Below are 25,879 nucleotides of genomic sequence, written 5' to 3'. Positions count from 1 at the left end.
TTGGGCCCTCAGACCACCCTCATGAAGTCTGTCTGTTTGATCAAAGATATTCACACCAGTGGCCTGCTGGAGGTCATTTTGTAGGGCTCTAGCAGTGCTCATCCTGTTCCTCCATCCACAAAGGAGCAGATACCGGTCCTGCTGATGGGTTAAGGACCTTCTACGGCCCTGTCCAGCTCTCCTAGAGTAACAGTCTGTCTCCTGGAATCTCCTCCATGCTCTTGAGACTGTGCTGTGAGACACAGCAAACCTCCTGGAAATGGCACGTATTGATTGGCCTGCATGTAAGGTCCTGGTATCGCCTCATGCTACCAGTAGTGACATAGACCATAGCCAAATACAGAACTAGTGAAAAACAGTCAGAAGAGACAAGTAAGGGAAAAAAAATTTCAGTGGCCTCCACCTGTAAAACCATTTTTGTTTTGGGGGCAGTCTCACTGTTGCCCATCTAGTGCACCTGTTAATCAGTTTTTAGCTGCTTTGGTTTTAATGAAACTAACAACCCCCTCTACTAAACTGCCTAGGAGTTCAACTGACTTTATGCTATACTCTGATTAAAGTGTTCCTTTAATATATATATATATATTTTTTTTTTTTTTTTTTTTTTTAAATCAGCTTTGGTTTGGTTACATGATCCGGAAGTAGTGGCTCCCCTGTCTCAGAGTGCTCAGCAACGGGGCTGAATTCCGTGAGGTCACCTGAAAGCTTCCACTGCGCCCTCCATTATCAGTACTCTTTACATCCCCTGCAGCGCTTCTTGCAGACACAGAGGAGCTGTTTCTGGATTATGTGACTACACCCAAGCTGGGGAACACAGGTATTTACACAACTCTTATTAACAAACATTTTGCAGCATAGGTGAGGTGTACTGATGGAAACTGGTAAAAGCAGAAAAGGATGCAAACCTATCCTATTAATCATCAGTATACATCTACCCGCCTACTGGAATATATTGTCAGCTTTTCATTTGCGAAAACAGACGGAATGCCTCCGTGAAAAGGGGTCTGAAAGTAATTTTCCCCAAAGATTTACTGTTCATGTTAACTAAAGAATTTTAATGCAAAATTGTTCTCTAAATACAGAGCCATCAGCAAACCTGCAGAACAATTGCCAAAACAACAGATTTAGGGTCCTTTCACACGGGTGTTCCATTCTTTTCATCAGTTCAGTCATGTTTTTTCAAAGAAGAAAAAAAAAAAAACAGATCAGTTTTCCATCCGTTTTTTTCTCTCATCAGCTTTTTGTCCACTTACATCCTTTCCATGTTTAAAACGGAAGAAAAATAGGGGTTTCTTCCGTTCGAAAAAAAAACAGATGTTAACAGATACAGACATTAATGGATGACCATCAGTTTACATCCGCTAGTCCATAGAAATACATGGGTGTCCGTTTTTCATCCATAAATGGACAGATGAATAACAGACATGCGGAATGCCTGTGTGAAAGAGGCCGTACAAGGCAAGTTTTTGAACTTTTACATGTTCCACCTGTATTAGGTTGATCACCGCTCTAGTGTGACAACAGGCAGGGGATCCTCTCGTGGCACCTGTCAATTCAAAAACACTGTGGCCATGCAGGACTCTGCCCATGTCAGTCAGTTTCCTGTGAATGCATAAACTGCAACTTCCATCAGCCACCGTGCTGATGGCTTGTAACTCGGGGGGTCGCTGATGACCGCCTTTGTAGTTCATTCACAAGCCCTGCAGCTTTGTAACCAACAGCCCATATGAAGGTACTGGCTGAAAGCTGCAGGGCTTGTATGCAGAAGCCTGACCATTGCACTCCTGATCCACTGATCACAGGTGCAATGCTTTCCAGGCTCCAGCTGGAAAAAAAAAATTAAAATTTAAAAAAAAAAAAAAAATGCACTTTTCTTTCTACAAAAATGTTAATTTATTAAAAAGGTGAATGTATACTTTAAGATTGGCTCAACAAATATAATGAACTACATGGTCAGATCAGCCAGCTGCAGCCCGCTGAGATCCACAAGAATCCAGATTATAACTGGTTCCCGTCAGGCAGGTACACTCTGCCATTTATGTGTATGAATATTTGGCAGCTTGTAAGAGAACACGACAGCCAATATATTGTTTTGTTCACTAATTCACTCCCAACATGTCCTACCTTCATTACACTCAGAGGTAATCATCTCACACAAACAGATTTACGTATTTGGTCATTCGTTCATTTCAGTCACCTACATAGATCCGCACTGCTCGCGGCTGGAGCACACACTGCACTATCCTACACAGAAAAAATGCTGTTTTACCATTCTGGATAGAGAGCACATAGCCTACAGTCCTTTCACACCACACATCAAAATGCATATACAGCAAGGCGTATTTGCATTCATTTTTATGCACATTAAATGTGATGGCGTGCATTTTACGGTTCCTCCACTGATGACCATTTTGAAGTCTGAAACACGCATCACTCAGCTCCCCATCACCTCCAACAATGCACTAGCCTGCACATTGAAGAGCTGCGTCCTACTACGGCAAGCATCAACATTAAAGTACCAATACCATTTGCTAGCCCAAGTTTAAAGCCGGCCATAGATCGTCAAATCTCAAATCGGATCAGCAAGGATTGGCAGAGATTCGAACCATCTATGGGAAGGCCGATTGTACCAAAGTTGATTCATGAATTGACTTGGCTACAACCACCATGTCGGATATTTACATGCGATTATTGCCAGCGCCTATAGCAGCTAGCAATAATCACTTTGCCCCCCCGGTAGGGATGGCTCCCAACGCCCCAACGGGGAGAACACAACGGCTCCGCAGGTAGGATTCCCCCTTCAACAATGTGTTGATGGGCAAATCAAGCGATTTTCTTTCCTGCAACCCATGGTTACAGGAAAATAAATTGCGTCATCTATGCATGGCTTAAAACAAAGTCAGAGAAATCATTGATACAATTCAATATCAATAAATATCAATATCTGCCGAGCGGCAGCGCGGACGTCGAGTGAGGGAGCGGCCGGATTGAAGGAGCTGCGCATCCTGGACTGGATCATTGTGGGACTGGGAGCCAGTGCTTCACTTTTAAAGACGAAGGATATCAGAACATCAGAACACCTTAGGAGTGGAAAATCCAAGTCGGATCACACACAGCTTCATGTCTGTACAGACCTCCTATGGCCTGGGGCGTAATTTTCTGAGTCCCCACTTGCAGAACCTGCTTAAAGGGACCCTTGACTGACATGCGATAAGGCTTTTGAAGTACCTATCTTAGAGGAGATTGGATGGTGTATGACCCTGACCCCGTTCTGGCAGTAGATGACAAATACCTGATGAGACAGGAAAATCTCATATGCGCATGTTTGACGCACTTCTGGTGAGTGCGCATTCTTTATATTATATCCACTGTGTGACACACTGGACCCTCATTCCCACGCACTCTATTAGGATCTACTGGATCCCCACGTGGGCAATTTTTCAGCTATTTGGGACATTTATCCACTTCATTTCACCAGTGTGATTGACAATATTGCACTATTTTGCATTTGATTATATTGCTACCATACACTCTATGTTTTATGTTTTTATTCCATTGTGTCTAATTTTATACATATCTAGCGCTGCACCTTTATTTATTGATATTTATTGATTGGAAGGTCTGTTCTTGGTTGCTTTTTTGGTGTTCTAGCAGCTTATCTGAACCTTGGATAGCGCTCGCTTACTATTTACTACCTTTTACAGTGCATTGATACAATTCAAATGAAGCTTTTCCCACAGCTCACCCACTTTAGTTTTATGGAGCTCCAGTTCCCAAACAGTGTTTACCTGTATTACAATTACTTCATAAATTGCCATCTACACAAACGTCTAAAATCTTCAAGTAAACGCACAAGGTAACTTTTGTTAAAAGGCCAATCCACACTGACTTGTGCTAAAATGTATAGAAAATGCATGTACATTCCCAACCATTTTAGTTGCGTGTTAATGCGAACTGACATCTGTAGATATACATTTTGATGTCCGTTGACATACATGGGCAGCGTTATGGTGCGAATAGGACACATGGGAAAATTGTGTTTCAGATGTCCTTCCGTTGATCAGATGCACTATAAACGCAGATCAACGCACTGGTGTAATTGGCCCTAAATAGGCAGGTACTTATTTTGCAAGATAAATATTATCATTAATAATAATAGAATGACCAGAGTTAATGGGGTTTATTTACTAAAGCTGGAAGTCCAAAATCAGACTCCCTTCTGCATAGAAACCAATCAGCTTCTAACCTCAGCTTGTTCAATGAAGCTTTGGCAATGAAACCTGGAAGCTGATTGGTCTCTATGCAGAAGGGAGTCTGATTTTGGACTCTCCAGCTTTAGTAAATAAACCCCAATATGTCTTCTGGCAATATTTCCACCTGGTAACCATTTCATTCTATAAACAGAAATGTTTTTGGCAGCAAGTAAACAAGACCGTGACCCCAAGGTCAAATTCATCACGCAAAGAGTCACCCTTCCAAGCAATCTCTGGGACTTTGCTTCAGGCTAAAATAATGACAGCAGAGGTCCCAATCCAGCCTATATATAAATAGAACATTTTATAAATAGATGGGAAAAGATTTACGTTCCTGCATACATGGATAGTAAATTTGACCTGGCAACCTACTCACCGGATTCTTTTCTACTGATGTACACAGAGGAAACATGTTCCCTGGTGTCTTCAAATGACCCCGTAATTACTTTAAGGGTACGTTCATACTTGTGTGTTTTTAATGCACTGCAAATTTATAGGAAATGTCTTTTCTGTTTTTATGACGTTATGTACTGCCACCATTTCGATTTCTTTTTTCGTCACCAACATGTTAAATGTTTTCCTTCCTGCCACCATTAATGTAAGGCATGGTCGATTTAAATAAAAAAAAAAAAAAAAAAAAAAAAAAGGCAAAGCTGAGAACAGTACACAAGTCAATGTGTGTTCAAGGTCCCGTGTACATAGAGTTCAGCCCCAGTGAATGAGACTGGTGTTAGGTGCAGGCAGAAGGCACAGATGCATCATCCAGCCCCACTGATGGCATGCTGCGAGGCTATAATTGGACAGAACACCAAGCGGCACTAATGTTTAGGACAGTATGTACCATGGGACAAATGCCCAGAATACAAACCATTCAACTGAATGCACAGGGTTCCAGATTTGTGGTGTGAGATTTTAGGGGTTAAAACAAGCAATAAGAAGGAGACATATCACCTCCTCACCACCTATCAAACGCCCTCTGAAATGCAATCCATAGTGGACTGCTCTTCAGAGGGCAATGCTTATGCAAACGATTCCTAAATGAGGCTTTTTTTTCCCTCCATGTGTTACAGTGTTTGCTGCAATCAGCCACTGCGGGATGAGATGTTCATATTGGACGGTCTGCAGATTGTAAGTAACATTCTCCACCGTACCATCTATTATTAGCAATGTCAGATGGGCTTTAATACACGCTCTGTTAACACTAATACATGCAAGAATGGTTTTTCTCAACAGAAGAAAAAGCAGTTTTTCCCCCCCTTTCTTTTGACGTATCCAGTAATTGCACTGTATTTTCTTAGATTAAATGTGTTACTCTGCAGTGATATTGTCACAAATTGTAGATTGGACATACAGTCATGGCCGAAATTGTTGGCACCCTTGATATTTTTCCTGAAAATCAAGTATTTCACACAAAAAAGGTATTGCATTAACACATGTTTTGCTATACACATGTTTATTCCCTTTGTATGTATTGGAACAAATATAAAACAGAGGCAGAAAAGCAAATATGACATAATGTCACACAAAACCCCAAAAATGGGCTGGACAAAAGTATTGGCACCCTTAACTTAATATTTGGTTGCACACCCTTTGGAAAACATAACTGAAATCAGTCGCTTCCTATAACCATCAATAAGCTTCTGACACCTCTCACCCGGAATTTTGGACCACTCTTCCTTTGCAAACAGCTCCAGGTCTCTCTTATTGGAAGGACACCTTTTCCCAACAGCAATTTTAAGATCTCTCCACAGGTGTTCAATGGGATTTAGATCTGGGCTCATTGCTGGCCACTTCAGAACTCTCCAGCGCTTCTTTGCCATCCATTTCTGAGTGCTTTTTGACGTATGTTTGGGGTCATTGTCCTGCTGGAAGACCCAGGATCTTGGACGCAAACCCAGCTTTCTGACACTGGGCCCTACAGTGCGACCCAAAATCCTTTGGTAATCCTCAGATTTCATGATGCCTTGCACACAGTCAAGGCACCCAGTGCCAGAGGCAGCAAAACAACCCCAAAACATCATTGAACCTCCACCATATTTTACCGTAGGTACTGTGTTTTGTTCTTTGTAGGCCTCATTCCGTTTTCGGTAAACAGTAGAATGATGTGCTTTACCGAAAAGCTCTATCTTGGTCTCATCTGTCCACAAGACGTTTTCCCAGAAGGCTTTTGGCTTACTCAAGTACATTTTGGCAAACTGTAGTCTTGCTTTTTTATGTCTCTGTGTCAGCAGTGGGGTCCTCCTGGGTCTCCTGCCATAGCGTTTCATTTCATTTAAATGTCGACGGATAGTTCGCGCTGACACTGATGCTCCCTGAGCCTGCAGGACAGCTTGAATGTCTTTGGAACATGTTTGGGGCTGCTTATCCACCATCCGGACTATTCTGCGTTGCAATCTTTCATCAATTTTCCTCATCCGTCCACGACCAGGGAGATTAGCTACAGTGCCATGGGTTGCAAACTTCTTGATAATGTTGCGCACTGTGGACAAAGGCAAATCTAGTTCTCTGGAGATGGACTTGTAACCTTGAGATTGTTGATATTTTGCCACAATTTTGGTTCTCAGGTCCTCAGACAGTTCTCGTCTCCTCTTTCTGTTGTCCATGCTTAGTGTGGCACAGACAGACACACAATGCAAAGGTTAAGTGAACGTCTCTCCTTTTTATCTGCTTTCAGGTGTGATTTCTATATTGCCCACACCTGTTACTTGCCCCAGGTGAGTTTACAGGAGCATCACATGCTTGTAACATTCTTATTTATCCGCAGTTGTGAAAGGGTGCCAATACTTTTGTCCAGCCCATTTTTGGAGGTTTGTGTGACATTATGTCGAATTTGCTTTCTTTCCTCCCTTTTTTTGTTTTGTCCCAATACACACAAAGGGAATAAACATGTGTATAGCAAAACATGTGTTAATGCAATACGTTTCGTGAGAAATACATGATTTCCTGGAGAAATATCAAGGGTGCCAACAATTTCGGCCATGACTGTATATTCACAGGGGAAGTGTTGGATTAAAATAGGAAGTATATTACGTAATACACGATTAGAGAGGATTATTTGGATACCAAGAATGTATCGCAGTATAGATGAGACTAGTAGTACATTTGCACTGGAGGTATTAAGAGTATGGGGAAGAATGCACAACCAAATGGATTGGAAGTACAATTCACTGTTGATTCCCCTGGTGGGTACGGAGTGTTTCCCGCCAGGGGAAGGACAACATTTCGGGGAAATGGGTTAAAGATGTAGATTCACATTTGGGGGATATAGTAGTTGAAGGGAAGTTGGGCACTTTTAAGACTTAAAGAGTAAAAAAAAATAAAAATTGAGATATTATAAATGAAGACACTTTGTTGCGAAGTTGTCTGAACAACTGAGGATGGTGGAGGACATGCTCCTGTTTGAAAAGATGTTGGGTTCTAGATTCTAGATTTGTGCCAAAACATTACTTTTGGGATATATAAGATTCTTGTCAAGAGAGACTCCCTCAAGAGTTGGTTCTGGCCAGCTCAGTGGATTGCTTTAAAAAAGTCCTGGATTCTTTCTTGGATACACAGAATATAACTGGTTACTAACATTTATAGGTAAAGTTGATCCAGCGAATATCCGATTGCCTCTCGGGGGATTAGGAAGGACTTTTTTTCCCCTGCAGGAGCAAATTGGTTCATGCTTTACTGGGGTTTTTTTTGCCTTCCTCTGGATCAACTGTGCGCAGGGGCGGACTGACAACTGATGGGGCCCCCGGGCAATAGGGGATCATGGGGCCCCTGTGTCCTTGCCCAAACTCAAAAAAGCCTATGAAAAAGGTACCAGGGGCATCTCATGGGGCCCCCTACTGACCCCGGGCAGTGTCCGAGTTTCCAAATGGTCAGTCCGCCCCTTACTGTGCGTATAGGATTATAACTTTTTTTTCTATGGTTGAACTGGATGGACTTTTGTCTTTTTTCAGCCAGTAACTATATCTAATTGGGGGGGGGGGGGGGGTAGAAGTTTCACTATTATGTTGGAGGGGAAATGTGGATCCAAGGGAACAATGGCAAATATTTGGTGGGAATGTCCAAAAATACAGGGGTTTTGGCAAGATGTAATTCCGTTTATACAAGAGATATTGGGAAGAACTATACAGAAGGATCTGTGGGTGTGTTTTATAGGACAGAAGAAACAGTGAAGCAGTATAGAAACAGTTTATTATACCATCTAATTAGTGCAGCTAAGGGGCTTATTCCTAAGATTTGGCAGGTACAGGAGCCTCCAATAATGAGGGACTGGTTAGACAAGGCTGAATATATAAATAAGATGGAGGAGGTATACCATATAGATGAAGGTAATATGGGTACATTTAGAAAGGAATAGGGAAGATGGTCCGATTTCAAGGCATCTGAAAAAATTATGGAAGCAGTGGGAGGCCCAGGGATCTGACTTGAGGCAGAATAAAAGGAATGCTTTGTAAGATGGTAGCAGGAATAAGAGAAGCAAAAAGAAAGGTTAGAAGGACAGAAAGAATAGTGAAAGAAGGATTGAGGTGAAAGAGCACAGGTATAGAATGGAAAGTTGGAAAGAGAAGGGAAGAGCTATATGAACCCGGTGTAAATTGTAAGGGGGTTTGGGCGAGATGGGGTTAGTGGGGAGGTTGGATTGCAAAACGTATGTGAATGTTTGAATTTTGGATGTAAATTATATTTTGCTGTTTTTTTGTAACGGGAAAGACAGTTTGACCAAATAAAAGATTTAAAAAAAATAAAAAAAAAAAAGGATCAAATGTTTTAATTAACCTTTCCTACAATCTAATCTGCCCAAAACAAAAAATGTTACTAGTGCCCCTGTGCAGCACAGGTAAACATTACCTTATGATCTGTACAGTATTAAATAATACCAATCTCAATAAAGCCTAACAAAGGCTAGGTTCACACCTATGCAGGTTGCGTTTGAGCATTGAGTTTCATTTTTGCACCTGCGTTTTATTTTCTTTTTTTTTTTATTTTTCTTGTTGCTAGGCAGATTTAAAATGCAAAAACGCAGCAGAAAAAAAAGGAACTACATGCTTTTCTGAAGCATTTCCATTGAAGTCTACAGAACCAAAAAGGAACTTTTGGCGTTCAAAAAAGTCCCTGACCCTTTCCAAAAAGTGCATCAGGTGAAAATGTGGAGATATGACCATGTCCCATAGGAAATCATGTTAAATGGACTGTACTGAGTTTCTGCAAAACACATTCAAGTGTGAACCTAGGGAAGAGGGCTGAATTCTATTATAACCCCATATAGCATAGATACCTTCCCCTGATCAATGATGGGAGAGCAATCAACTGCCAAAATGCAGCATGAGGCTGATCATTAACCAGCAGACTTTACATTCTTATCTTAATAATATTTGCGGTGCGTTGTTACAACATGCGGATTGTACAGTTATTTACTTAGAACTTGCTAAAACAACAAACCTATCTGCTGCTTCCTCCTGACCACAGACAATGAGCAGAGGACTGCCTATCAGTGGCATACCAATGAACCCATGGTGCCAAACCGCACAGGGGCCTCCATCTCAACAATCTGCCCGTATGAGCCAAATAGTCCACCACCACAATTCTGGAACATAAGCGCTGCAGGCAGGAAAGATTTTTTTTTTTTAGTTTACAATATATTATGAATGAATAAAAAACATTTTGGGGGCTGTACCAGGAAGCCACAGCTGATGACAGTACAACCCCATACATATCTATAAAGGTCTTACTGTGCAGACACAGCCCACATCAAAGAGAAGAAATGCAACAGTGGCGTTTATTGTGCAGCAGGACATCGCTCTGCTACAGATGTAAGAAGCTGGCGGTTTAAAAAAAAAAAAAAAACACCCAGTGTGCAGGAGGACTTTTACAACCCCCCCCAACTGCTAGTGACATCCATTCAAAGTTTCTGGGTCATTTGCTTTTAACATTTGATTTTGGAGTGAATGGACTTCCTGAATGGGGAAAAAAAAAAAAAAAAAAAAAAAAAATCACATTCACTGTAGAGATCTGTCCAAGAAACATTTTCAGTCCTGCGCCTTCCAATTTTCTCATCATTGCAATCAAAATACATAAATCAAATTGACCCCACCGAATTAAAAATTGGATTGCCCTGGGGCATTGATGCAAACAGTGCAACCCTCCCCATACATGTGGAAATTTGGTGGATTAGTTCAATGGTGCAGTGTGGGGGAGGTGCACTTCAGTCACCTTCATAGCTGCTTTATTGGAAGGAGCGGGGGGTCCTCAGTCAGACAAGGTTTTCTAATATGTCCAACTGCCATCATCTGTAGCGCCTGCAGGGAGCTGCCATACTGTAGATCATACATTGATCCTAATGTCTATGGATACCTTTAAGCCAGCCATAGGTGGATCTAATCTCAGCCGGTTCAGCAGGACCATCTATGGGCAGGCTGACTGCACCAAAGTCGATCCATTGATCGACTTGGGTACAACCAGCCTGTTGGATTTTGAACATGTGATTACTGCCCACAGCTATAGCCGCTAGCAGGGGCGGACTGACCATTTGGAAACTCGGGCACTGCCGGAGGGCCAGGGGTCAGTAGGGGCCCCCATGAGATGCCCCTGGTGCCTTTTTCATAGGCTTTTTTGAGTTTGGGCAAGGACACAGGGGCCCCATGAGTTGTCAGTCCGCCCCTGGCCGCTAGCATACATCATTGTATTCTGCCTGCTAGGAAAGCTCCTGGGCAACACAAGAGCAGTGCGGGAGGCATTTATCCTTCAACACCGATTGCGCTGATGGGTGAATCAAGCGATTTTCTTTCCTGCAACTCGTGGTTGCAAGAAAGAAAAATCACATTGCCATCAGCCTGCCTTAGTCAGTGACCCCTAGCATACCATATAACTGCTCTCTGCTGTCAGCAGCCATTACCAGACCCCTGCTCGTAGCAGAGGATGGGAATTTTTCAGACCAAGCATCCTATTTATAGAGCTCTCCCTGCAAACTAGGTCTGCAGAATGAAGGATGGAGTGCATCCAGTCCAGCCAGCAGTACAGACGGACATATCCTGCAATGCTGCACACAGTTGTATTTCCATAAAAGCAAGTGTCTCCCCCACCCGACAGTCACAAAAAAAAATAAAATAAAAACGTATACGACGGCACGCTTGTGGTTAGCATCCATTTATCAGGAACCATCACATACACGCCTCGTATTGAGGTGCTTTTACCGGAAACACGGCTGCAGCTACAATCATGATCCCAGTATCATTCTTTTCAGCAGGCGATTCTCTCCTGTAAAAGCGACCTGAGCGAATACACAGCCACTCAATGACTTTTATGGGCAGTGGAGGGGGTCACCCCGCCCTTCCTTTATCACTGGAAAGCCTGGGGCCGATGCAACCATCTGCATCAGGTGCACTAGAAAGAGTAACATTCATCCCCCTCCATGACATCAGAAACCTGAAGCAATGAGGATTTTGTCACTCCCGGTTTCGGTGTTTATTTACAAGCTGTTACTGACTTGTAAAGCATCCAATCAAACGGATCTTTCCATAAAGATTACCTGTCATGGCCCATGATATCACAAGGGATGTGGTTCATCCCTTGTGAAAGCAAAGTTGATAAAAAAAAGAAAAAAAAAAAAGGAAGAAGGAGGAAGAAGAAGAGGTATCGTGTAAAAGAACAAGTTTGAATAAAATAATAAAAAAAAAAAAAAAAAAAAGTAACGCACCCGTCCCCTCGTGTCCACACAGAAATGCCAACATGCACATGAAAACAGCGTTTGCGACACACGTGGGGTATCGCCACAAATGTCAGCGTGAGAGCAATAATCCGAGCACCAGACCTCCTCTGTAACTGCAATAATCCGAGCACCAGACCTCCTCTGTAACTGCAATAATCCGAGCACCAGACCTCCTCTGTAACTGCAATAATCCGAGCACCAGACCTCCTCTGTAACTGCAATAATCCGAGCACCAGACCTCCTCTGTAACTGATAACCTGGAAAGGCTTTTAAACCGTCGCCTAAGGATAACTGAATGTACTGCAGTTTGTCGTCATTCCACAGCTGTGTGCAATATTAAAGCATGATGTTTTGGTGTATTTATTCTGTGTAACATTTTATACTTTAGTGGAATATTATATTGTGTTTACGTCCACTAAAATTCATGAGGTTTTTTTGTTCTGAAAGTTTGTGCCTGAAATGGGCAGACTGACCATTTAGAAACTCGGGCACTGCCCGAGGGCCCGGGGTCAGTAGGGGGGCCCCATGAGATGCCCCTGGTACCTTTTTCATAGGCTTTTCTGAGTTTGGGCAAGGACACAGGGGCCCCATGATCCCCTATTGCCCGGGGGCCCCATGAGTTGTCAGTCCGCCCCTGGCCTGAAAGACATCTGCGCAAATACGGCACTACATGAAAATTTGCAACAACCAACATTTTATTCTCCAGGGCCTCTGCTTAACAAATGTTGACATAAATCAGGACATGAATTTATACGAGGCGATGGGGGTTATATATAAAATTCACGTCCCGACACCTAAGCCCCTATCTCCACACATACAGTCATGTCCTGACATACGAGCCGCTATCCCAAAAGGAAAGAGTAATGCTGCTCACTAAACAGCTACAAATCCAGTGTGTTGTGATTGGGGGGGGGGGGCGCTTGAGGACTCCTCTGGGTACAGAACACCCACACGGGGACCGGCGGAGGAGATCTCCCTCCGGGTGCGGAGCGCCCACACGGGGACCGGCGGAGGAGATCTCCCTCCGGGTGCGGAGCGCCCACACGGGGACCGGCGGAGGAGATCTCCCTCCCGATCTGTAGGGGTGATTATGGAGACCAGTCCCTCCTAATCAGATGTACAAAGAGCGGCTGTTTTTGTTCTACAGATCCAACACACAATCTACTCTCATGGTCATTCCGCTTCAAAGTAAAGCTAAAGACAAATCTTTCTGTTGTGGATGGAGTGGAGAGGAAGGAGAACCCCCGTCAGGTTTGTATTGCTGTCTGTGTCCCCATTAGGGAGATTCAACCTATTTACAGTCATCACTGAAATTCCAAAGTTTGGGTTGTCAAGCTTTTGGATTCCTTGACTTTGAAGGGACTTCCTCTCACTTCCGGTTGTGTCTGAGGGACAGGAAGTGATGGGAAATCTCACAATGGGACACAGATGGCGATATAAACCTGATGGGGGGGGGGGGGTCCAACCCACCTTAAGCTGGCCACACACATGTAGATTTTCGACCAAGAATATTCATAAGAAAAGTCATACGAATGTCATTCGAAAATGGTCTTTTGCTTTTAGCATTCAATTTTTGAAATGAATATTTCTAAACAATAACCACATACACTAGCCGAACATTCGTTTGATCGAGAGGTTTTCCTTCCTGCCCCTTTGAATTTCCACATCACTGCTGTCAAAAACAAACATTGATCTGACCCCACCAATTGGAAAATCAAACGAAGATCTATATGTGTATGGTCACCTTGAGGCTGGCCATACACTAGACAATTTTCTTGAGATTTTTGCTTTAGATTTCCCAAAACACATAATACGAAGTTATACCCAAACACCTTCAGCTGTATCCAATGAGGCTTGCCCTCCCGCTACATAGTTGAAGGTAAATCCAAAGGAAATTGGACAGACAATTGTAGTGTATGGCCAGCCTAAGTCTGTCCACAATGAGAAAAAAAAAAGTTCTGCCTTCAGTTCCGGGTGAAGTAAATGATTGAAGAAACCAATCCTCCCATACATGATAGGACCGGTCATTATTGGAGGCCTGCCCTTACCAGGGGCCCCTGTGATTCCTACCCCCCTCCCCCACACTCAGACCCAAGGGGGGGATTACCTGGCTCTCCTCGGAGGTCGCACACATCCCGCCCCGGGGATCTCTCCTCACCGTCCTTCGTGTCCCCGAGAACCGGAGACCCCGACACAGCGGCCCCAGCCCCCTCATCCTTCTCCTCCGTATCTCCTTTCCCCGGGTCGGCACTCGGCTCCCGAGATATATCCCAGCTGTGCGGAGAGATCCGGCCACTCACAGACCGGCAGCTGGGCACACAGCCAATCAGCGGCGATAACCAGGTCCCGCCCTCTCCCAGCCCCCAGACTAGGGGCTTCCGGTGAAGACAATAACAGCAGTCTGACCAGTATATCCCGGTACAGGATCCCAGTGTCACCCCTCCCCCTCCACACACGTGTCATTCATATCACCGCCGATCATCTCATCACAGCCCATGTCTCCGCCATTCATCCTCTCCATGTGTCCGATCCTACATCCCAACCGCCGACCGACCACACCTCACTATACAGACAACACCGCCATTCATCATCTCCATGTGTCCGATCCTACATCCCCCCACATACCCACCGACCGACCACACCATCCACACCTCACTGTACAGACAGCATCAGAATAATACAGTCCGATCACACAGAGACCACGGACAATGTACTCATTACATACACAGTGGTGGCAGATTGTATCGCATAGTGGGATCACATCTGTATACAATCTGATTGTATGGTGCCTGGACTGTATACAGTTTGATTGTATGGTATGTGCCTAGGTCTGTATACAACCTGATTGTGTGATGTGTGCCTGTGTCTGTATACAATCTGATTGTATGATGTGTGCCTGGGTCTGTATTCAATCTGATTGTATGTTGTGTGCCTGGATCTGTAAACAATCTGATTGTATGGTGCCTGGACTGTATACGTTCTGATTGTATGGTGTCTGTGCCTGGATCTGTATATAATCTGATTCTGATTAATGTGTGCCTGGATCTACGGTATATACAATCTGACTGTATGGTGCCTGGATCTGTATACAGTCTGATTGTATAACGTGTGTGCCTGGATCTGTATACAATCTGATTGTATGATGTGTGCCTTTATCTGTATACAATCTGATTGTATGACGTAGGCCTGGATCTGTATACAGTCTGATTGTATGACGTGGGCCTGGATCTGTATACAGTCTGATTGTATGGTGCCTGGATCTGTATACAGTCTGATTGTATGACGTGGGCCTGGATCTGTATACAGTCTGATTGTATGACGTGGGCCTGGATCTGTATACAGTCTGATTGTATGACGTGGGCCTGGATCTGTATACAGTCTGATTGTATGACGTGGGCCTGGATCTGTATACAGTCTGATTGTATGACGTGGGCCTGGATCTGTATACAGTCTGATTGTATGGTGCCTGGATCTGTATACAGTCTGATTGTATGACGTGGGCCTGGATCTGTATACAGTCTGATTGTATGACGTGGGCCTGGATCTGTATACAGTCTGATTGTATGACGTGGGCCTGGATCTGTATACAGTCTGATTGTATGGTGCCTGGATCTGTATACAGTCTGATTGTATAACGTGTGTGCCTGGATCTGTATACAATCTGATTGTATGATGTGTGTCTTTATCTGTATACAATCTGATTGTATGACGTAGGCCTGGATCTGTATACAGTCTGATTGTATGATGTGGGCCTGGATCTGTATACAGTCTGATTGTATGTGTGCCTGGATCTGTATACAATCGTATTGTATGACGTGGGCCTGGATCTGTATACAATCGTATTGTATGACGTGGGCCTGGATCTGTATACAATCTGATTGTATGATGTAGGCCTGGATCTGACATTACAGAACATCATGTTAGGCACCCTTCCTGTCCTCTCCTCTAATGACAGAGTTCCTTGCATTGTGTCCACAGAATGTGACATGTTCTGTGGATGGGGGAGGGGTGGATGAATGACAGGATCCCATCCGCCATCCAGAGAAAGAAAGAAACAAAAAGCCAAATCTGACACGTTCTACACAAAACTCCAAAAATGGACTGGACAAAATTATTGGCATCTTCTCAAAATTGTAAGAAATAATTGCATTCCAAGTTTGTGGTGCTCCTGTAATTGGTCATTAAACAAACCTGTATCGATTAACAGATCTTAACGTTCCTGTGTCCACTGTGCGCAACATTGTCAAGAAGTTTACAGCTCAAGGCACTGTAGCTAATCTCCCTGGATGTGGACCAAAGAGAAAAATGGAGCAAAGATTACAAGGAAGGATTGCTTGAATGGTGGATAAAGAATCCCGATCATTTCCAGACAAATCCAAGCTGACCTTCAGGCACAGGTCCAATTGTGTCGGCTCGCACTACAAGTCACCATCTGAATGGAAAGTGACGCTATGGTAGGAGACCCAGGAGGACCCCACTGCTGACACAAACATAAAAAAGCCAGATTGGAGTTTGACAAAATTTACCTGAAGAAACCAAAATCCCTTTGGGAGAATGTGCTGTGCAGAGACGAAACAAAATTGCAGCTGTTTGGTAAAGCCCATCATTCTACTGTGTTCAGAAAAAGCAACGCGGCCTTTAACCACTTGGTAACCGCGCTATAGCCGAATGATGGCTACAGAGCGGTCACCCAGTTCTGGGAGGGCATCGTATGACGTCCCCCCAGAACGTGCCCCCCAGCGATGTCCTACGGACACAGTTGATCATGTGATGAGGTAAAAGGCCAGTCACAGCGTCCTTTTACCACGTGATCAGCTGTGTCCAATGACAAAACAGATCACAGAGTAAATACAGTTTCCGGTTACTGGCAGCACTTTCCTCATGTTGTCACAGAGGAGATCGGCACTGATCATCAGGGCACTGCAGTGCCACCCAACAGTGCCTCCCACCAGTGCCCAGCAGTGCCATCCATCAGTGCTGCCATTCAGTGCCCATCATTGCTGCATATCAGTGCATCATCATCAGTACCGCCTCATCAGTGCATCCTATCAGTGTCCATCATTGCTGCATATCGGTGCACCATCACCAGTGCCGCCTCATCAGTGCATCCTATCAGTGTCCATCATTGCTGCATATCGGTGCACCATCACCAGTGCCGCCTCATCAGTGCATCCTATCAGTGTCCACCATTGCTGCATATCGGTGCACCATCACCAGTGCCACCTCATCAGTGCATCCTATCAGTGTCCATCATTGCTGCATATTGGTGCACCATCACCAGTGCCACCTCATCAATCCATCCTATCAGTGCTGCCTATCAGTGCAGCCTCATCAATGCACATCAGAAAAATTACCTGTTTGCAAAATGTATTATTAGAATCAAAGAAAAACTTATTTTTCACATTTTTTGTTCTTTGTTAATAGCACAAAAAATAATCCACCCAGTGGTGATTAAATACCACCAAACGAAAGCTCTATTTGTGTGGAAAAAAATGATAAAAATGTCATTTGGGAACAGTGTTGCATGACCGCGCAATAGTGATTTAAAGTGTGACAACCCTAAAAGCTGAAAATTGTCCTGGGCAGGAAGGGGGTAGAAGTGCCCAGTAGGCAAGTGGTTAAAGACAAGAATCCAGTCCCTACAGTCACACATGTTGGGGGGTCACCGATGTTTTGGGGTTGCTTTGCTGCTTCAGGCACTGGATGTCTTGACCGTGTACTTGGTATTATGAAACCTGAAGACTACCAAAGAATTTTGGGGTGCAATGTAAGGTCCAGTGTGAGAAGGTTAGGCCTCCATCAGAGGTCACGGGTCTTACAGGAGGACAATGACCCAAAGCACATATCAAGAAGCACCCAGAAATGGTTACAAAGTGCTGGTGAGTACTGAACTGACCAGCAATGAGTCCAGATCTCAATCCCATAGAGCACCTGTGGAGAGATCTCAAAACAGCAGTTGGGAAAAGGAACCCTTCCAATCTGAGAGACCTGGAGCAGTTGGTGAAAGAAGTGTGATCCAAAATTCCAGTAGAGATGTGTAAGAAACTCACTGATGGTTACAGGAAGTCATTGATTTCAGTTATTTTTTCCAAGGGATGTGCTACCAAATATTAAATTGAGGGAGCCAATAATTTTATCCAGTCCATTTTTGGGGTTTTGCGTGGAATGTGTCAGATTTGGCTTTTTGTTTCTCCACTTTATGTGTCATAATACTACAAGCAAAATAAATAAACATGAGAATGCCGAAACATTTGTAATTACAACAATTTTCTGGGTGAAGCGGTGCATTATCTGACATAAATGCCGGGGTGCCAATATTTTTGGGCAGGACTATAGATGTGAACCAGTGACATAGGAAGAAAGGAAGCTCTATTAAAAAAATATTTACAGTCAAATTCATATATATTATCACAGGAAAACAAAGATCCGTGAAGAAGTCACAAAACATTGGCATGTACATACATAAATAAAAGCAGGATTTACCAATACTGGTCATTTAGTTCCAGATAGATTTTCTGATACACAGTAGCTAAAAGCATGTCGGTGAGCAGACTGCAGATGGCAATCTCAGGGACCAAATAACCTGTCCGCACAGGAGACATATCCATTCCATAGTTATATTGTAACATATGCACCGATGCACTACTAACAACGCCACCATCTCTCCCACCCCACACGCCAAAGTCCTGGGTGTCACCCTGGACACCCACCTCTCCTTCCTACCCCACATCCAACTGCTATCTAGATCTTGCAGGCTCCACCTCCGCAACATCTCCAAGATACGCACATTCCTCACCCCAGACACCACCAAACAACTCGTACACTCCCTCATCATCTCACGCCTGGACTATTGCAATTCCCTTCTCACTGGCCTACCCAAACGAACGCTATCCCCACTCCAGTCTATCCTAAACTCCGCAGCTAGACTCATCCACCTCACCAACCGCTCCACATCTGCCTCCCCCCTCTGCCAATCCCTTCACTGGCTCCCGATTGCCCAACGCATCAAATTCAAACTGCTAACCCTGACCTACAAAGCCATTCACAACGCTGCCCCAAACTACATAACTGACCTGATACCCAAATACTACCCTACCCGTGCCCTCCGCTCCTCACAGGACCTCCTACTCTCTAGCTCCCTGGTCTCCTCCTCCCACGCCCAATTGCAGGACTTCTCTAGGACTTTCCCTCATCCTCTGGAACTCCCTACCCCAATCCATCAGACTGTCACCCACCCTCCTCACCTTCAGGCGCACCCTGAAAACCCTCTTCAGGGAAGCCTACCCCAACCTCACCTAACAACCTCCTCCACTCCTCCCACCACTCCATCCCCCACAGCCATTTCCTCCTGTATCACCTTCCCCTCCCTCCTAGATTGTAAGCTCGAAAGAGCAGGGCCCTCTAACCCCTCATGTACTGTTTTGTTACTCTCTTGTCTCATGTTCTGTCCCCCTTGCTACTGTACAGCGCTGAGCATACCCTTTGGCGCTATATAAATACTGTATAATAATAATAATATGCAGGGCCCGGTTTCTTCTTGTACCAAATTGTATTGTAACTGTAATGTCTACCTTCATTTTGTAAAGCGCTGCGCAAATAGTTGGCTCTATATAAATCCTGTATAATAATAATATATACTCTGTGTGAGAATGTGTGTATAGAATTTATTATATATACAATATACACAAACCTCTTTCTTGCATTTGGGTTGTAAAATTAACTGGTTTTTATATATATATATATATATATATATATATATATATACACACACACACACACATACACACATACCACTATATAAGTACCTGTAATACAATATATACACACACACATATATATATATATATATATATATATATATATATATATACACACACACACACACATATACACACACACTAATAAATATATATATATTTATTTCTGTTTAATAGGAGGGGGAAGCAGAAAAATAATCCATTACAGACAGTAAGGATCATTTTCATTGGTCATTTTAAACCCCACCTGTTTCTTTGTAGTGGCAAGGCTGCTTCGTTGCAAAAATGTAGTAAGGCTAGGTTCACTCTTACGCAGGTTGCGGTTGATGCATTTTCCCACTGCGTTTTTAATTATTTCACACATTTTTTAATACTCTTTTTTTTATGCATTTTGTATTTTATTGGAATGTGTTTATTGCTGTTAGGGGAAGGTGTCTGTTGCCATGCAAGAAGCACACCAAAAACGCATGTACAAGCATTTTGCATGCATTTTTAAAGCAATTCCATTGAAGTCTATTACACACAAAATGTAATCTGCGGTGGGAAAAAAAAGTCCCTGACCCTTTGAAAAATCTGCACCAGTTTTTAAATGCACAGATGTGAACTAGATCTATAGGAAATTTTGTTAAATGAATTTTAGTGCGTTTCTGCAAATTGGAAAACGCACTGAAATCCACATACGTGTGAACCTAGGGTAAAAACGCATATGCATTTTTGCCATGTTTTCAGGGGTGTTTTGCACCTTTAAAAAAAGGACATGAGACTCCAAAAACGCGACTGCGGGTGCATTTTTGCTGCATTTTCTATTTATTTCAATAGGGAGGTGTGGTTTTGGTGAGTTTTTTTTCTTACCACACCAAACATGCACCAAAAATGCAGCAAGCAGGACTTTTAATAACGCAACTGGTGTGAAGTGCTCCATAGGATTTATTGGCCATGGATTTTTCATTTTTGGCAAGGCAAAAATGGAAGAAAAACTGAGCAGTGTGAAAGCAACTTAAAGCCGACCTTCACACAAAACCAATGGTCACTCATTCTCTCCCTTCCCCCAGCCTCTTTTCTTCTGTGGGGTGAGTATCTTATTGACAATACTCGCTCCTACTTCCTCAATCCTCCCTGGACCTGGATGATGTCACCTCAGCAGTATTCGAAGTTGCTGGCTTTTCATTTTCACACGTCTGGTTTAGATTCCACTTTAAGGCTCCATGCACAATAGTGTTTTTTTAAAAGCTCAAAAAATGTTTGTTGAAAAACGCTGATAATATCGCTTTTGTGCCGGCTTGTAGTAGCATTTAGGAGCCTTAGTAATTTATTAGCGCTTTTACAGTACATGTAGGGGAAAAAAGAAAGCTGTTTTAGAGTTTAGCATTTTTATTTCTGTTGAAAAAATGCTACCCCCCAACATTTTTTTCTGCTCCTAAATGCTGAAGCTTAAAAAACGCTAATAGACTAAAATAGAACACCATTAGCATAAAAATGCTGATAACAGCTTCTAGGAGCTTGAAGAAAAAAAAAAAAAAAACTAGTGTGCATTGAGCCTAAAATATAGCAAGGGAACGGTTAATGCAGGCCATAGATGGGTTGAACATCGGCCGAATTATCGTCCGAAGAAAAAATTACCTGATTTTCGCACCGTTAGTGGGTTAAATGTCGGCTTTTTTTTGGGGTTTTGGCACAATTTTTTTATCGGTAAAGTTGGAAAATTTGTGACCAATTTTGACGATCGGTCGATTTCTCCGGCAATGATGGGCAAATCGGCCGATCGTTCTACCGATAAAAAATCTGCGCATGAGCCGTGACCTGCAAGAAGAAGAAAAAGAAGAAAAGAAGAAAAAGAATTCCAGTTCGCTATATTTTATATGAAAAGTATTGCGGTTGCAACAATGTATCTATTTGTATCCAAATAAAAACATCTGTATTCGAAATGGATACATTGTTGCAACCGCAAGACTTTTTCATGTAAGATATAATAGCGGAGGTCTCTGCAAGGGACAGAAGTAAAAATGCCGGCCGTAGACAGGACAAAAATCGGCCGATTTTTTTTTTACCGTTGGTGCTAACGTCGGCCGATTGAATGACCGATTTTTCGTTTTTTTTAAAAAAAAACGGCTGATTTTCGACCCGTCTATGGCTTGCATTAGTCTCGGGGGATCAGGAAGGAATTTTTTTTTTCCCTGCAGGAGCACATTGGATCATGCTTTGCTGGGTTTTTTTGCCTTCCTCTGGATCAACTGTGGGTATAGGATTATAACTTTTTTTTTTTTTTTTTTTTAATGGTTGAACTGGATGGACTTTTGTCTTTTTTCAGCCAGACTAACTATGCAACTATGTAAGTCAGCCATACATGGTTCAAAATTCAGCTGGTTCAGCAGGGACCGGACGTATTTCAATCCATGTATGGGCAGGCTGATTGTATGCAAGTTGATCCATCAATCAACTTGGGTACAACTAGACTGTCAGATTTTTTTTTCTTTTGTATATGCAATTACTGCCAGAGGTTATAGCCACTAGAAGTAATCATTGTGTTCTGCTGGCCAGGAGCCCGTCAGAAAAGAAAAAAAAATATGCAGCTTTTACAGGCATCTGGCTTTTTTATGCCTTTCAATTCAGTCCAGTGTTAGCCTATGTGGCCATGCACATTGGGCATTTCGATCAGTATTTTAAGAGCAGTGTTTAAGGCCAGTTGACAACCAGAATGCAGTGTGGGAATGGGAATCCCGCACTCCGTGAGCATTTCCTGCACCGCATTCAAAAACACACTGCACTTGTGATCTGCAGCAGGTGTCAGTTTTACCTTAATGACACCCCAAACGCAGGTCACAAAAGCAGTGCGTCTGCCAGCACCGGATCACATAATACAGTAGTAGCATACAATCTGGTTGCTGTGCGTTTTTTTTGGTGCAGTCCGACACAATTGCAGCTCATTCAAATTTACCCTAGCATTCACACCTAAGCATTTTCTGCAGCATTTTACAAAAATGCAGTACAGTCCATTTAACACGATTTCCTATGGGACTTGTTCACATCTGCGCGTTTTCACCTGGTGCGGTTTTTGGAAAGGGTCAGAGACTTTTTTGAACGCAAAAAATAGCATTTTTGGTTCTATAGACTTCAATGGAAACGCTGCAGAAAAGCATGTATTGCATTTCTGCCGTGTTTGTGCTGCATTTTGCATTTTAAATCTGCCTAGCAACAAGAAAACTAAAAAAAAAAAAAAAAACGCATAAAAAACGCTGCAAAAACGCAATGCAGAATGGCTCAAACGCAACCTGCATAGGTGTGAACATCGATGAATAGGCTGTAATCGCACTGCACTCAGATTGCATGCGACTTGCACAGGAATGTATAGTGTGACCCGGCCCTCAAAAGGCAGAAAAAAGAAAAAATTATCCAAAGCTGTGTTTGGAGAGAAGCTTATGAGCATTTACATGTGAACGTGCCTATATTATTATTATTGTACAGGATGTATATAGCGCCAACAGTTTGCGCAGCACTTTGCAAAATGAATGCATGCTTATGAACACAAATGTAATCTAATGGCTTGAATACATGAATATTCTAGCCAATAGAATGAGTTTATGCTTCTAAACGCCATACGCATGAGAACGCACCTAAATGCAATTGAGGAAACAAGGGATTAGAGGCATTTTTTTTCTGCTAACATCTGGCAGCCTATTGATGCATAAGTTTATACACCCGTGTGCATGAGCCCAAAAGGTGTACTCTGATTTCACTGCAGACTATGAGCATCATTCTGAAACTACAGCAATTCGGATACAGCCTACCTCACTTTCTGGCTGGGGGACATCCTGCATCATCTAGCTCTTTCCTCCACAAGCTGGCTGTTTTTGGCCAACCCCTTTCATTCATTGAGTTTCAGCTCTTTCAGTCATGGAGACTCAGCATCACATACTGACATTACCTAGGGTAGTCTGCCTAAAATCTCCCCCTCCTCTATACTGACCCCCACCCATCAAAGGCATTTTTATATTTGCATAACTCCTTCTGGCCTCAGCCCTCTGAAGAAGGGAGCATTCTGCTTAATTGGACTAGCTGTGAGGTGTGGTCCTCTCATTACTGCCTGTTTTAACCCCTAAAATCCTGCACCACCATAGCACAACCATGAGAATAGCACGCTGTAACATCATGGCCCCATTCACTTAAATGCGATGTTGGTGGGTTGATAATTTTCGCCTGTGTGTATCAGCAGCCTAACTACAAAGGTCAAGTAAAAAGAGAAGTACAGGCAAGCAGATATTCTGACAGCACCACAGCACCGTGGTAGTTCATTGAGAACGACAAGCCAACAGCCACCAAGGCTGTTGGGACTTGTAGTTCGTTCGTTCATAGAACTCTGTAAAGAAAGGACGCGGCCATGTGGGCGGAGCCCCGCACAGCCGCACTGTTTTTAAATCTGACAGCTAGCAGGGGGAACTTCTCCCTGTACTTCTGTCACGGGGGGTCCAGCAGACGGGGGCTGCAGCATTGGGAACAGCCCCCAAAGGTGAACTTATCCTTTTTATGTTTTCCTAAAGATCAATTAACCACTTGTTAGCTCTTTTCATAATATTGATTTCAAGATATGCATCTGAGGTTATTGACAACAGATTTGTTTTGCTCAGCAGCAAGAGATTAAAGGGATAGGTTCACATTTTATTAAAAATAAAAAAAATAAAAATAAATGCACATCTTTTTGCTGCTAAAAAAAATAGTGCATTTATTTTCTTTTTACTACACTGGAGCCTGCAAAGCATTGCACCTGTGATCAGCAGATTGTGGGTGCAATGCCAGGTTCCTGCAGACTCTCATGCCTGTGCCAAGCAGACAGTTACTGGATTGCAGCAAGAATCAATGAACTACCTAAAGTGATCACCAGTGCCCTCACAGTTCAATGAGAACTACAAGCCATTGGCAGCCGTGGCTGACAGTACTTGTAGTTTATTCATTCACAGAACACTGTGAATGAATGATGCAGCTGTGTTGGAGGAACGCCACATGGTCGCACTGTTAAATTATGTTAAAATGTAAATGATGACAGCCGGCGCACTGAGAGGATCCCTGTCAGCTGTCACAGGGAGAGGGGAGAGAAGGCAGGAGCTGGAACATGTTACATGTTCAACCCCCAATGCGGTGAAGCATGTAACAGGTTCCAAAGGTGAACATAAAGCAGAGTTCCACTCAAAAGGGGAAGTTCCGTTTTAATGCTTTGTCCCCCACTCCCCATTAAGGATTGGCACCTTGGTACCCGAATTTGAGAGGTACCTGCTAACACTTCTGCTGCAATCTCCTAGGCGATCGGAAGTGGAAGTTATCCTCCCTCCCTGACATGTGACAGGTCCCAGAAGATTACGGTACTATTCACAAAGCGCAGCACTTCTCGTGCATGCGCAGTGGGCACCCAGCTGTGAAACCGCAAGCTGTCACAGCCGGATGCTCACACTAAAGATGCCGATGCCAGGGAGAGAAGACGGCCAGTGAAACCAACTGTGGTGAGGACACCGTTAGACCGAGGGACAGGTAAGTGACTATTTTAAAAGTCAGCAGCTAGGTTTTTTTTTTTCCAGCTGGAACTTTGCTGTAAAGTTGTTCAGATAGTTTAGCCCTACATTCATATATCATACTTGGCACAAGTGTGTATGCACTATAGCATCCCAAGGAACATGTCAGAATGGCAGGTAGCTGGCACAGCTAATGTTCCCATCCAAAGTTGGCGGCTGCTGTTGCCAACTTCTGAACCCAGTGCCACTTCTGAGATGCCACTGCGTGTGAGCTTGCACAGGCCAGCTGTGCTTTGGTACATTGAGCAATGGCAGCCTCAGGCTGGAACAGATAATCTTCCTGATAGGTTCCTTTTTATTTATATACACACACAAATCAAGTCCAACTGAGCCCACATTATTATTTAAATGGCACCAGCATTGGTTGCAAAGGTTACTGAGTTGAAAAGGTAACAGAAATTTACAAAATAGGTGTTCCCATAAAAGCCACAATTGCTAAGACCAAACATGGATTAAAATTCGTCTGGTTCAGCTAAAAAAGTTGACCAAACTCATTCATTTGTCCTGTGCAAATCTAAATTTGAGATGCAGATTATGTTAAACATCTATAAACAGCTATTTAAAAGAAAAAACTTCTGCACAAAAGCACGCCTGAGCATAACTTTAAAGCAG

General features: G+C 43.3%; 1 protein-coding gene and 1 long non-coding RNA gene across 2 annotated transcripts in view; one reads left to right on the top strand and one right to left on the bottom strand.

Annotated features, from left to right (window-relative positions):
* The window catches only part of LOC149461128 (haloacid dehalogenase-like hydrolase domain-containing 5), a 38,793-nt gene extending 24,494 nt beyond the window's left edge, over positions 1-14,299 (bottom strand). Inside the window, exon 1 of the mRNA XM_089678724.1 lies at positions 14,060-14,299. Coding sequence (XP_089534850.1) covers positions 14,060-14,167 — 108 coding nt within the window. The 5' untranslated portion in view covers positions 14,168-14,299. The remainder of the gene's footprint in view (positions 1-14,059) is intronic.
* Positions 14,300-14,317: 18 nt separating this feature from the next.
* Positions 14,318-18,200, top strand: LOC149461127 (uncharacterized). The gene is made up of 2 exons (XR_016312939.1): positions 14,318-14,370; positions 16,160-18,200. It is a non-coding gene; the product is annotated as an uncharacterized LOC149461127 (long non-coding RNA).
* Positions 18,201-25,879: the final 7,679 nt, after the last annotated feature.

The sequence above is a fragment of the Staurois parvus genome, unplaced genomic scaffold (genome assembly GCF_062004578.1).
Source record: "Staurois parvus isolate SC_StPar_1 unplaced genomic scaffold, SC_StPar_1.0 ptg000209l, whole genome shotgun sequence".
In the NCBI taxonomy this organism is placed as follows: Eukaryota; Metazoa; Chordata; class Amphibia; order Anura; family Ranidae; genus Staurois; species Staurois parvus.
The sequence above is the reverse complement of the archived record's forward strand: the minus strand, read 5'-3'. Positions and strand labels throughout refer to the sequence as shown.